The sequence below is a fragment of the Hippoglossus stenolepis genome, chromosome 22 (genome assembly GCF_022539355.2).
Source record: "Hippoglossus stenolepis isolate QCI-W04-F060 chromosome 22, HSTE1.2, whole genome shotgun sequence".
Classification (NCBI taxonomy): domain Eukaryota; kingdom Metazoa; phylum Chordata; class Actinopteri; order Pleuronectiformes; family Pleuronectidae; genus Hippoglossus; species Hippoglossus stenolepis.
Genome location: NC_061504.1, coordinates 11,107,471 through 11,120,169, shown reverse-complemented (window position 1 = coordinate 11,120,169; position 12,699 = coordinate 11,107,471). Strand labels below are relative to the sequence as shown.

The 12,699-nt window shown below is 42.2% G+C and overlaps 1 protein-coding gene across 16 annotated transcripts in view; it reads left to right on the top strand.

Annotated features, from left to right (window-relative positions):
- LOC118101418 (ELKS/Rab6-interacting/CAST family member 1) overlaps window positions 1–12,699 on the top strand; it is a 130,564-nt gene that overhangs the window by 14,754 nt on the left and 103,111 nt on the right. For all 16 annotated transcript variants that reach the window (XR_004694533.2, XR_004694534.2, XR_004694535.2 and 13 more), the window contains exons 5-6: window positions 11,755–12,011; window positions 12,111–12,282. Coding sequence is in view for 11 of the 16 variants with exons in the window: in XM_047338641.1 (XP_047194597.1) it covers window positions 11,755–12,011; window positions 12,111–12,282 (429 nt within the window). In the remaining 5 variants the exon portion in view is untranslated. The remainder of the gene's footprint in view (window positions 1–11,754; window positions 12,012–12,110; window positions 12,283–12,699) is intronic.

The window sequence follows — 12,699 nt, the reverse complement described above, 5'->3', positions numbered from 1 at the left end:
GTGAACCTAAACAGTCAAATTGTGGGCTGTTAAGTGTTAAATCTCTAAAAGGCTCCATAGAGCTGAGGGCAACTGCGAGGGTGAGATGTCATCCCTGGATTTTATGAGCTACGCCTTTCACAGTAGGTTGGTTGATATGAATATATTGATTACTTCTGGGGTGTCAGGGTGGGTGGGATGACTTCTTCACACAGAAGACCCCCCCCCCCCATGACAAAGGATAAGCGGTATAGATAGTGGATGGATGGATGGAAAACGGGCTGACAGACCGAAATAAAATATTTTTTTGTGACATTATAGCAAGAAACATTCAGTTTGCGTTCATGCTCCTGACAGGTATGTGATGCTTCATACCTTAAGGTGCCAAAGAGAGAAAAAAGAGAAAAAGGTCAACTCTCAGTAAGACACAGGTTTTTGCATATCTGCATATTCAAAGTCAGACTATATGTCAGGCTCTATTTTGTCGCATCCCCCCTGAGATACAGATTATTATTCTCGCAGTATTTACAGCCAGCTGCTCTCTCTCGTGTCACCACCCACATCCAGTAATTCTCTCTTCACAAGTTTTCTCAACATTGTCATGACACTCTCCATCTCTCTCCTGCCTCTCTCTCTTTCTCTCTGTCTCACCAATTCGCTCCCAACTGTCCGACTCCCTCTCCCCCCCTCTCTCCTCACTCTCCATCTGGGCCTGTGGAGCCGCTTTGCCCCAGAACACGATTCAATAGAAGCGACACAAACACAACCCGATCCAACAAATGCACTAGTCTGCATACAGATGCCCACTCTGTGCGGCCTCACCCTGTGGTCAGCGTCGTCTGTCTCATTGTCCCTCTCTCTGCGCTGCCTTTGCTCTGCTCTCTGTAAATGAGAGTGTTCACCCAATTTGTTCCACCTCTTTGATCACAGCAGGTACGTTCGACGTTTCACCCAGAAAGAAAGCGAATCGTGGAGAAAAAAAAGGAGAAGATGGAGGAATGTGTAGAATGCTCGAGGAAAGCTTCTCTGTCTTTGGTTTTTCTTTCAATTCAAAGTTTCTTTCTTGTACATAAAAACCTTTGTCTTTTTCTACCTCTTTTTTCCCTCTGCTCTCCAATCAGTTTTCATTTAGATAGATATACAAGATCAAGCAGATGACAAGCAGCAGTTAGCATTCATGATTATAAGAGCATCACCTTTTCATTTCTGAAGAAAAATCCATGCAACTGAGAGGAGTTTGTTGCAGAAATGACGTGATGCTGCTGCTGTTTTCTGTCTGAAATATACATGAAATGATCCCTAATAAGATTTCATATTTCATGCATATTAAGCAACATAGGCTAAATGAAAAGGTTTTGAGAATATCAATGTTTTTGAGCAGAATTCATATCTGTTACTCTCTGGTCTATGTCCCAGCAATGAATCAGAGCGATGCACAATAACTACTGTGTCTGTCTGTATCTGGGGCTGCTAGATGCTATCAATTCTCTACTGTACTCCAGGCCAGCCATGTGACGTCATACCACAGCATGCGTGTTAATGCGTGTGTTTGTGTGCGTGTGTTTCACTTGTGTAGGGTGTTTGTATGTGTTGATTTGGATGTATTCATTTTTTAAGAAGTAGGCGCTGCCAGCCCGGTTTGTTTGTTTCCTTGATGAGAGAGAGAGAGAGAGAGAGTGGGAGAGAGAGAGTGGGAGAGCAGCGGGGGGGAATATTTGTCCTTCCGTGAGTTGGCAGGCTCACGTGTGTGTCAGGACAATTGGGCTTTTTGTACACGGAAACGTGTGCGTGTCTGTCTGTGTGGAGGCACAAATTGCCTGGTTATAATTGTGTAGATTTTACTTGCGTGTTTGTTACTGTATGTACACAATGTGCACATGGAGAAAGTAATGCACGCATGTTCTTGTGCATGTGATGTATTGGTCTGCTCTGTTCTGCATCCACCGTCTCTATTTTTATCAAGTCTGTATGTTTTTGTTTGCATGCAACAGTTTGTGCGTTGTATGGAAATGGAAAGTACACGGAAGTGGTATGATGTCAGAAGACGTGTGTGTGTCTGTGTGTGTGTGTTAGAGGCTAGCGGCTGTTGTTCTTTTACTGCTGCACTGCTGTTTTCATTCTCTTCAATTATTTAACTGAATACTCAAGGTGCTGGTTTAGAATAAAGGGTTAGGGTTAGAGTGTTTGTGCGAGTGTTTGCGTCCGCTTGAGGAATTAAGGAAAATGTTTTCCCCTATTATAAAACATTAATTTAAATCAGACTGTTTCTGATCGTTTACTGGTCGTTAGAAAGTTTCAAACGTAGAATATGCATCTTCAACCATTAGAGGTCACTTAATCAAAACGATCATAAAAGACATAGTTTGATGATGTCTTGAAGCAGTGCGGGATCATGGGAGTTGTTGGCTTCACCAGCATTGATGATGGAAATCTACACGAGTGAGACGCAAATCATGCCCACAGATTTTATTCATGTTATGAATATGCAGCAAACCGCAATTACTAAACATGATCCATTATGATTGATTATTCCAAACAATGAAAGAAAAAAAGTCCCCAAAAAAGATCTAGCTGTGTGTGTGTGTGTGTGAGGAGGTTAATCCAAACAGGCAGATGAGTACAGTGCCCGTTACACCTTGGCAGCACTTTACCTTCAGGTCAAGAGTGTGATGAGGGAGATGGAGAGATGAGGCAGATTCGGAGAGACCATCTTTCTCTCTCTTCTCCTTTCTTCCTCTTCTCCCCGTCTGCATTTTTTTCACTGCGTTTTACTCTTTTTGCTCAAAGCGACAAACTTGTAGAGCGCGAGGGAGCGGGATAATTTCACAGACTGGCACTTGAGTGTATTTTCCACTCTTTGAACATGGCCTTCAGGTTAATGTGTAAATGCATGGTGCTACCAGAACCCTGATCTGTTCCGCCTCTGCAGTTAAAATGCTTAAAGCATGTGAAAATACTTAAAGGCATTTATTCACTTGTGCACTAAATAAAGAATTACTTAAAGGCGCATAATACTTATTTTACTGTATAGATATACTGCAAACCACATTTAGACCAGCTTCTTTGCTGACTGAGTAAAGCCTTCTAATCACCGCCCAGCACTTAACGTTATTACTCCAGATTTTAAGTTGAGTATCCTGCGTTTCTAATAAATTACTCCAAGCAGGCATTGAGCTTGTTCTCAGGTTAGTTTGAATCCAATAGAAGTGGACACGGCCAGTTGTTTCCTGTGTGAGATTTCCATTTACGGTATAGAAAAAACTGTTGCCAGCAAGAGTTTCTGTGCCAGCTGGCTGCAAAAATGCTTTGTCTGGGTATCCTTATACCGGTAAAGAACCTGGAAGAGGAGGAGAGCGAGGGGAAAAGTGTGTGTGTGTGTGTGTGTGTGTGTGTGTGTGTGTGTGTGTGTGTGTGTGTGTGTGTGTGTGTGTGTGTGTGTGTGTGTGTGTGTGTGTGTGTGTGTGTGTGTGTGTGTGTGTGTGTGTGTGTGTGAGAAGATGGACCGAGATGTAAAGATGTGTAAAACGTAGAGAGAAAGTAAATCGGTAGAGTGAAGGATAGATCAAAGCTGGGGATGGGAGCCAGGAAGGGGGAGGAAAGGAGGAGAGATGAATGGATGGCACAGACAAATCGAGCAGAAAAAAAAAAATGGATGAAATGTTAGAGAAATGGAAAGACGGATTGATGGAGAGAGATGCGTGAAGAAGAGGAGAGAAGAGTGTGGATGAAAGATAGAATTGATGGATTGAAGAGTTGGGGGAAAAGAAAGGAGGGGAAATTGAAGGATGAATGAAAGACAGAGTAAGTAGAGTAGCGTTGCTGTTCTGATTACATATTGTCCTGTTACCGCTAACCATTTATTAACAATGCATATTTGCATTAACAGGTGGTGACATAGCACAGAATTTGAAACAGGATTTAAATTCAGAGATATTTAACAGTTCATCTGAATTGAATTAGGTTTGAATCACAGGAGATGACGAGGGGATTTTTCTCGTTGAAAAAGTCAACGCTGGATGTAAATCTGTAGGATGGGAGTTACAGTTGAGGGAGAGAAAGGGGGGAGGAAGGATTTATGGCAAGAGAGTGAAAGAGAAAATGCTGAACACACACACACACTCACTCTGGGATTCTGCAAACACGTGCATTCCTCAGGAGTCATGCTCCTCGGCCCCAGATCCACAACTCTTCGATCTGTTGTCTCTTGTGTTCTTTGATTAAACCGGTCAGCTGTCCTGCTCCAGAACAAATGGGTTCTGTAGTGAGTCTGAACAAGTGACTTTTTTCAGTTTTATGTCTGGAGCTTGAAATGACAGTAACGGTGGACAAGTGGCCAAATATCCCTGCTTATAGGATCTGTGAAGATGTTAATGAATCAGTGTTATTTTTGTAGTTTCCTTTTGGTTAATACCTGGTTACTTAAGTCAAAACCAGGAGTTTGTGTAAAACCTGTAGTATCATGGGGCTGTCATGTTCACAGTTCACGCAATTAACTTAATTTTTTTATTACATATTACAAAGAGAATTTAATAAAAAAGTTTTTCTGTACATGCAAGCTGTTTGACAGTAAATCAGTGGAGGGGGTTGAGGCTCGACTGAGACGACCTGAGTGTGAATGTGTTTGACCCTCTGAATCATGGACTGTAAATAAAGATGGACAACAAGTCTCCACATCCTGTCATTGTACAACAATGAAGCTAAAATATCCAGGATACGGGCGCCACAGTCTTTGCCACAGCGCCTTTGACGTCATCTGGATCCAGAGTCTGCACAGTAGTGGTCGTGGTGTGGAGCTGCAGCATCGTGGTCCTGCCGATGCATGTGGTCAACCATTCGTGAGTCAGTCTCAGCTGTCAATCATGACGTCTCACCCCATTTTTTATTGCATCAAATAACTAAATACAAGTTATCTGAATACATGAGCACTTGAATATACATCAGTGTGATAACAACTAATTGAATTGAGGATTGAGAAGCATTAATTGACCATGTACTTTCACTCTAGTTGATTTAGCTTCATTTTCTGGGAAGCTGTCATGTCGTCCATCTTTACATCGTCTCTGGTTTGAATGTGATGCAGGGTGATCCTGGAAAAGACAATAAAGTTTTCTTTAAAGTTTTTTTTTTCCCCTCAGTCCGTCTTTGATATGACTTTCTTTAAAGCACAAACACAATCATCTCCCTGTGTCATTCTACCTTATCTCCCTCCTTCTGTTTCCTGCAGCCTGCTCCTCTTTCCATCCACAACTCCTCGACCTATGAGTCATTATTCCTCTGTGTGTGTGTGTGTGTGTGTGTGTGTGTGTGTGTGTGTGTGTGTGTGTGTGTGTGTGTGTGTGTGTGTGTGTGTGTGTGTGTGTGTGTGTGTGTGTGTGTGTGTGTGTGTGTGTGTGTGTGTGTGTGTTAGTATACTATACATGTGTGCATCCATATCATATGCATGTGTGAGACAATCTCTCTTCCTCCATGTTAGAGTTAATTTATCGCGACTGTTATCCCTGCATTGCGTGTGTGTGCCTGCATGTGTATGGGTGTATGAGTCTCCTGTGTGTGTGTGTGTGTGTGTGTGTGTTAATGTATTAGGTCTTCTTTTTGTGTGTGTGTTTTTCACACATGAATGCTCATCAGTAACAGATGGTCCACAAACCTTTGTGTTTATTTAGCCAGGATGGAGTGATAGGTGAGAAGGAGGAGGAGAGAGAGAGGGATGGGATGGGAACGAGGGAATAAGGTAAATAAAGGGAATGATAGTGGGGGAGAAACAGGACAGATGGACAGAGGAAAAGGAGGAAGGTGAGGGTGAGCGGCGGGTGAGGAACAGAATGAGATTCATATAAAAGTGTAAGTCCATCGCGCGGAGGGAAAGAAACGTTCCCTCTGTTTTTCTTTCACAAAGGCGCAGTGTTCGTTTTACAGTGGAAAGAAACGTGGCGAGAAAAGAAGGATTTGAAAATGAAAGAGTCAGTTTTCCCTCTTTGCCTACAAGGCTGTGATTTTGTGAGTTTCTGCTGTCGCTGTCTCACTTTCTCCACTTTCTCTCTCTCAATGTGTGTGTGTGAATGAGAGAGTGTGAGAGAGAGAGAGCCTGTGGTTCTGTGGCAGCCATGTCTTTCCTTATAAGGAGTGGGTTTGGGAAGAGTTGGTGAGGAATGAACAGAATTACAGTACAGTCACTCCCCTTTTCCGTCTATGCTTTTCCTTTTTTTCCTTCCTCTAACGTCTGTCAGTCTGCGTATCTGTCTGTCCGTCTAAATAGATGTGACAGCCAATGATTTAATTCCTCCTCTTCTCTCCTCTCGCTCTTTAAACCCACCACTGACCCTGATGTTGCATCTCAAAGTGACTGATTAGGGTCAACACTTTACTCTCGCCTTTCCTCCCTTTCTCTCTTGGCCTCCTCTCGGCAGTTTATTCATTTTTTCCTTACCTCGTTTAATCTCTTGCCTATTTCCCTCTTTCATCCGCACTTATTCTGGACTTCCGCTTTTGTTTTCATTCAATCTGATGCTATTTTCTTCCCGGAGCTTGTTCTCCTTTTTTTTTTTCCTGTTCAAATTGTATCCTCCTCTTCATTATGTTCTTCATCCTCCACCTATATCCTCAGAGAAAAGATAGAGAGTGTGTGTGTGTGTGTGTGTGTTAATCTGCGTGTTGTCTGATGCCTGAGTGGGCGATGCTTTCAAACTGCTTACGGTCATTTCACACACACACACACACACACACACACACACACACACACACACACACACACACACACACACACACACACACACACACACACACACACACACACACACACACACACACACACACACACACTAAACATTGCAACAACCTTCATTTTGTCTGTTGCATACGTGCATAACTTTGCGTTTTGTGTGTTCATGTGTGTGTGTGTGTGTTTGTACATCCAATTGTGTGTACATGTGCTTATGTCACAGTGTGTGTCTGTTTGCGAAGGGGGGGGAAGCGTGACTCACCCGGCGAGCACAGAATAAGCGAGGGATGAGACGGAGGAGTAATAACGGAGAGATGGTTAATATTGAAAGACAGATGAGCGGTGACCTCGGGGGGAGGGCGGGTGACGAGCGGATGGAATATTTGTCGCCGTATTCACGCTCCTCGTCTCGTCTCTTCCACTTCTTCCTTTCCTCTTCCTCTTCCTCTTCCTACCCTCTTCTGAAAATAGATTATGCAGGATAATAATTTTGTTCCACAAGTGATCATTAGTTTAATGTGTTTCTCATTACAAGACACATTTTGTGATTAATTCATGATTTTAGGCAGCTGTCATGTCACTGTAATAAAACCATTAAGTTTGACAGGAGCTCATTTGAACCCTACTAGAGAAGTGAATGAGTGTCTCATGGTGTAAAAAACTGAGTGAGGTCATCCTGAAAACCTGGATTGACCCAATGAAATACATCAAATTTAAATCTTGTCTTTGCTTAAAGCTGCGGTTTCGAACCAGCGGGTTTCGAGTAAGTTTTGAAAAAAAGAAAATGACTGATTAGGCTTCTTTCCTGTTAAATCCTGTATCAGGCTTTAATCTCCTGCTCAGCCTACAGACACAAGCTATATGACGAGGCCTCACAAAGAGACACAGAGTACAGCGCCTGTGTGGTTGTGGCTTGATAGTGAGACATTTAGAGATTTTTGTCTGGATATTTTTCCACGTATGTCAGGTTCTTCCACCGATTATGTGGTAATGAAGCAAGTTCAATGAGTGGAAAAGCTGAATGTGGTACAGCTGATATACTAGTGTGTCTCATTTGACGAGACCAGAGCCCAACAAAAATACAAATAGATTCACATGAAGGTTGAATTTCTCCTCAACCTCAGTCTCACATCCTCTGTTTGCATTGATTTATTTCATGACTGACAAGTGGCTGCGGACAGAAAGTTTGTCTGTGAAACGTAGTTCATCTTTTGTTTATATGAGAGGCATCAAGGTGACTTGAAGTCTCTTCCTGCAAGTGCACTTAAACAACAACGTCATCTTTTTTAAAGGCTTTTATAAGTTGTTGTGAAGGATATTGGAATAACGTCAAGGTTCTGATTTTGCCCCTGCTTGTTGGTTGGTTGGTTGGTTTGTTTGTCAGCAGGTTTATGCATAAATAGATTTCCACACACCTTGGTGGAAGGGTGGGACACGGAGCAAGAAAGAACCCATACAATGTAGGGTTGTACCCAGAAGTAAGGGCAGAGTCCAAGGCATTTTTTGATCTTTTCACCAATTTCCCAGGGAATAATTCATGGATCTTGATGGAAAGACATCAGTTGTATTGATGGGGACTACTTGGGGGACGGCTTGATTGATTTTTAGGGGACCTCAACCTGCTCTGCTGTGGTAGAAAATATGTGGAGCACTCAGTCAAATTCACAACTTTTGATTTGTTAATCATCACTGGGATGGAGATCATTTCCCATCTTGCACTTGTTTACTTTCTACCAGCTTGATGGATTTATCTGTCCTTCCCTTGAAGGAAACATCTGTCCTCTTGAATCCTCTTCTTGTTTGTGTGTTTGTCCCATTTACACACAGTTTAAATGTATTTATCTTTTTCTCGCCGTTTTTATCAGTTGAACGGGAAAATAAACTGAAAGCAGAAGTGAAGATGCCTCGAGGATCAGTCAGAAATCAAACTGGAGTGAAAAATGTGCTTATTCCTCACATGGAGAACATGTGTTTGTGTTTCTAGTCGAACTCACAGTGTAATATCAACATCTGAGTGTGTGCAGTGTGCATATTTGTGCATATTTGTGACTGAGCCCCTCAATGGAATTTCTGAGGAATCAGGAAGCGTTTGACAGGATCAGAGGTGAAAGAACCAGAGACGACTCAGCAGAAACTGAGATGAAAAACACACCTCGTGTTCTGGCTCTCTTTCTGTCTCTGTCTCCCTCTTTTCATCCCTTCCTCTATTTCTCCCGGACGCAATTAACGCTCTGTTTTCTCTCTTTTCTCACTCCATCCTCGTTATCTCCCTCTCTGTTTGTGTTTCTTTCTGCCCGCTTCCTTCTATATTTCAGACCTTCTTTATCATCTGGTCTGGCATTTCTCAGCTCCGCATTCCAGCTGTGTGTGTGTGTGTGTGTGTGTGTGTGTGTGTGTGTGTGTGTGTGTGTGTGTGTGTGTGTGTGTGTGTGTGTGTGTGTGTGTGTGTGTGTGTGTGTGTGTGTGTGTGTGTGTGTGTGTGAGTTTCTGAATTCTTTATATTTAACCTTTCAAGTTGTGTGTGTGTGGGTTTTGTTCCTGTTTGCTTGAATTAATGCAGAATTACAATGATATGCATTAGAGTGTGCACAACTATTGAGGCTTGTGTGTGTCTGTGTGTGTGTGTGCACGCTCTGACATACTTTTAGTTGCTTGATGTTATAGTGAGATTATGTGTTTGCCTGACTGATTACAGCACATAATGATCTATGCAGACATGCACGTGCATTTATTTAATGCCTAAATAGTGCATGAAATTTATATATTACTGTAATGAGTACAGATGTGTGTGTTCATGTGTGTTTCTCTCCCCGACTCATTTTTTTACTCCGCATACAGCTGCGTCTTTCTGTTTTCATATTCATATCTATGGCTATAACTCGTTTTTTCTTGCTATTAATTGATTAATAGATATATTAAATCCCCCTCCCTTCCCACCCCACACTCCCAGATCCTCTAGATCTAAATAAAGAAGTGAAGCCAAACAGAAAAATTACATTAAAAAAGAAATTTACATTTATTTTAAAATGAATTAATCAAAATCATCCCACAGTTAATACAGTTTGGGCCGTATCACACTAATCGAGAGGTGCCCCAGTTTACAACAGTGGTGATTATACCATCATATAGGAAAAGGCATCCAGACATTTGTACGTTTGTCCTTGCTTCCCCTCACTTCACGTTCTTTTAAAAGATTGAATAGAATAACATGCAATTACAAAGGCAATCCAGAGAGAAGAGAAAACTTGGAAATAAAATGAATTTAAGAAGGTAGCAGGAAATTACAAGATTTTACAATTGATTTTAAAGGGCAGTCACACACCTAAGACCCTTGAGAATGTTTATTATGCAGAAAATACGTAGGTACAAGGTCCCAGGTTCTCAAGCAGGACACTCACCGTTGCTTATTTTGTCTGAACATCTAAAAAGAAATCCAAAAATGCTGTTTCTAACCACAGAAAAGCTGCAAAATACCAGAGCCCATACATATTTTGCTTCTTCTTTCAATAAAGTATGAAGCATTTGAGCACGTCCAAACATTTGAGATTGTGTGCACATTCTTGCATGTTTCCCTCATATGGGTGGGTCAGCGAGTGCATGTCTAAGGGAGGAGTTGTAGTTGGCATGGAGACAGATGGACGGACCACAAAGGGAATATTTAAAAGATGCTCTGTGTCTGTGTCTCTCAGTCTTCAGGGAAATCCTAGAAATGTCAGTGTCAAGTCACACAAGTGTGTGAGACGCATATGGTGACACAGCGAAGAAGAAGAATTCAATAAAATAAAATGTACATGAAATAAATGTCTTTATTATGAAATAAAGACAAAGCAGACTCTGCCCTGGCTGTCATGCAACACAAACCAGAGCTACCACCGTTTGCGTGTGTGTTTGTACAAGTACATACTTTATTTATGATCATTATCTGCTGCTCTGTCCCTTTCTCTTCCTTCTTTTCCTTAATATCTAAGAATTGTTTTTCTTTGCCCCCCAGCTCATTTGTCTCCTTCCTTTCTCCTTTAATCTTGTCCTGTCTCTTGTCAATGTTGATTAACAATAGCTGCGAGGGCGTCTCTGCCTTTTATAACCTATTATTTTTTTAATCTTCTATTTACTTCTGCTTTTATTAGTGCACTTCTCTCTCAGCTGTATTTTTTTTTAATCTCTGGAAAGTCACCATGACTTGTGTGTTGCTCAGGTTATTTGTGACGCAGTCTGAAAAAGCCTCAGGGCATTATAGTGACGTTGCGGACACACACACACACACACACACACACACACACACACACACACACACACACACACACACACACACACACACACACACACACACACACACACACACACACACACACACACACACACACACACACACATTATAAACCCCTATTTTGTGTGACTCGTGTCATCTTGTCCTCGTGTCAGCTCGATGGTGGTGATACAAACCTGCCAACACACTTCTGTGACACACTCGCTCAGTCAAGATGACATAAACATACTGTTGGATGTTTCAGTCAGCAGGTCACTCACTCGCTCAGATTTCAGATCAAAATTCAATCAATTAAATTTGTCAGACATTATTTGTGAGCTTTCTTTGAGCAGTAGTGACAACAACCACAACAAGAAGACAGCAGATCAAATAATACTACATAATTTAAATGTAATGAGATAAAGAAACATAAAGTAAAGCCATTAACTAAAAGTACATGTTAAGGGACGATTTTGAAACGGACGATGTTTCAAGTCTGAGTTCCTCAGGTAAACTATTCCAGTGGCTTGGGGCCTAGACAGCAAAGGCCCTGTTACCTTTGGTCTTGACCGAGTAATATCTAACAGGGTCTTATCGGAAGATCTCAGGCTGCAGGCTGGTGGAGTGTTGACTTAGAAGTTCAGTCAAGTAGCTTGATAATAAGCTTAACCGCGCATCACATTACCTGATCTTACCTGTTCTTGTCTTTCTTCACACTCTACTCATCTCTTTCAGCAGCGTCACCACAACATCCATGCACTTTTACATTTCATACATTTGACGGGTATCTACTCTCTCTCTCTCCCTCCAGCATCTTCAGTGCACCATCCAGGCTTTACAAGATGAGGTTCGAATCCAGCGCGATCTCAACCACCTCTTCCAGTCAGACTACTCGGACTCTGGGCACCTCGGAAACCATGCCTTCTCCCCTCAGGAAATGACAGAGGACAACTTCCTGCGTCTCCACGCCGAGTACGAGCGGCAGGTCAAAGAGCTCTTCCTCCTGAGGAAGACGGTGGAAGAAATGGAGCTGAGGATAGACACACAGAAACACACACTGACTGCCAGGTAAAGACCGAGGACACAGACGGGGGAGGTTTGGCTCTGTTCTGATGTCCAATTTTAGGCCTCCATTATGTTAAAATCCATAATATTCTTGTCCAACAGGGATGAGTCAATAAAGAAGTTACTGGAAATGCTGCAGAGTAAAGGCCTGTCGTCACGGGCAACAGAGGAGGACCACGAACGTACGAGGCGACTGGCCGATGCTGAGATGACCATTCACCAGCTGGAGGGCCTGCTGGAGCGAAAAGACAAGGAGATGCTGCAACTCAGAGAGGTGTGTGTCTGTGTGTGTGTGGGAAGAGAAAACAAGAGTGCATTCAAGGTTTCCCGCGTGCATGAGTGTGTGTGTGTACAGCCAGATGTGAGTGTAAACAAATCAAACCCTGTCATATTCAGGCAATGCCCTTGGCTGTTTCCACTCCTGGCTCATAATTTAGCTTTAACACACAACAAAAACATTAACAGACACACACTAACACACCCACACACACACAACTCTCTAACTTCTCTCTCTCGGCTGTTACTGAGACTATTGTGGTATACAATAGCTCCATCTACTGGTTAGATGTTGTTATTACAAAACAAATATACAAATATTGACCTTTAATTTAAACTTAAGTTTCAGCATATAAAAAGTCTTCAATGCACTTTCATACATTTTTTCAGGGCTGATTTTAATAATTTCCAATGT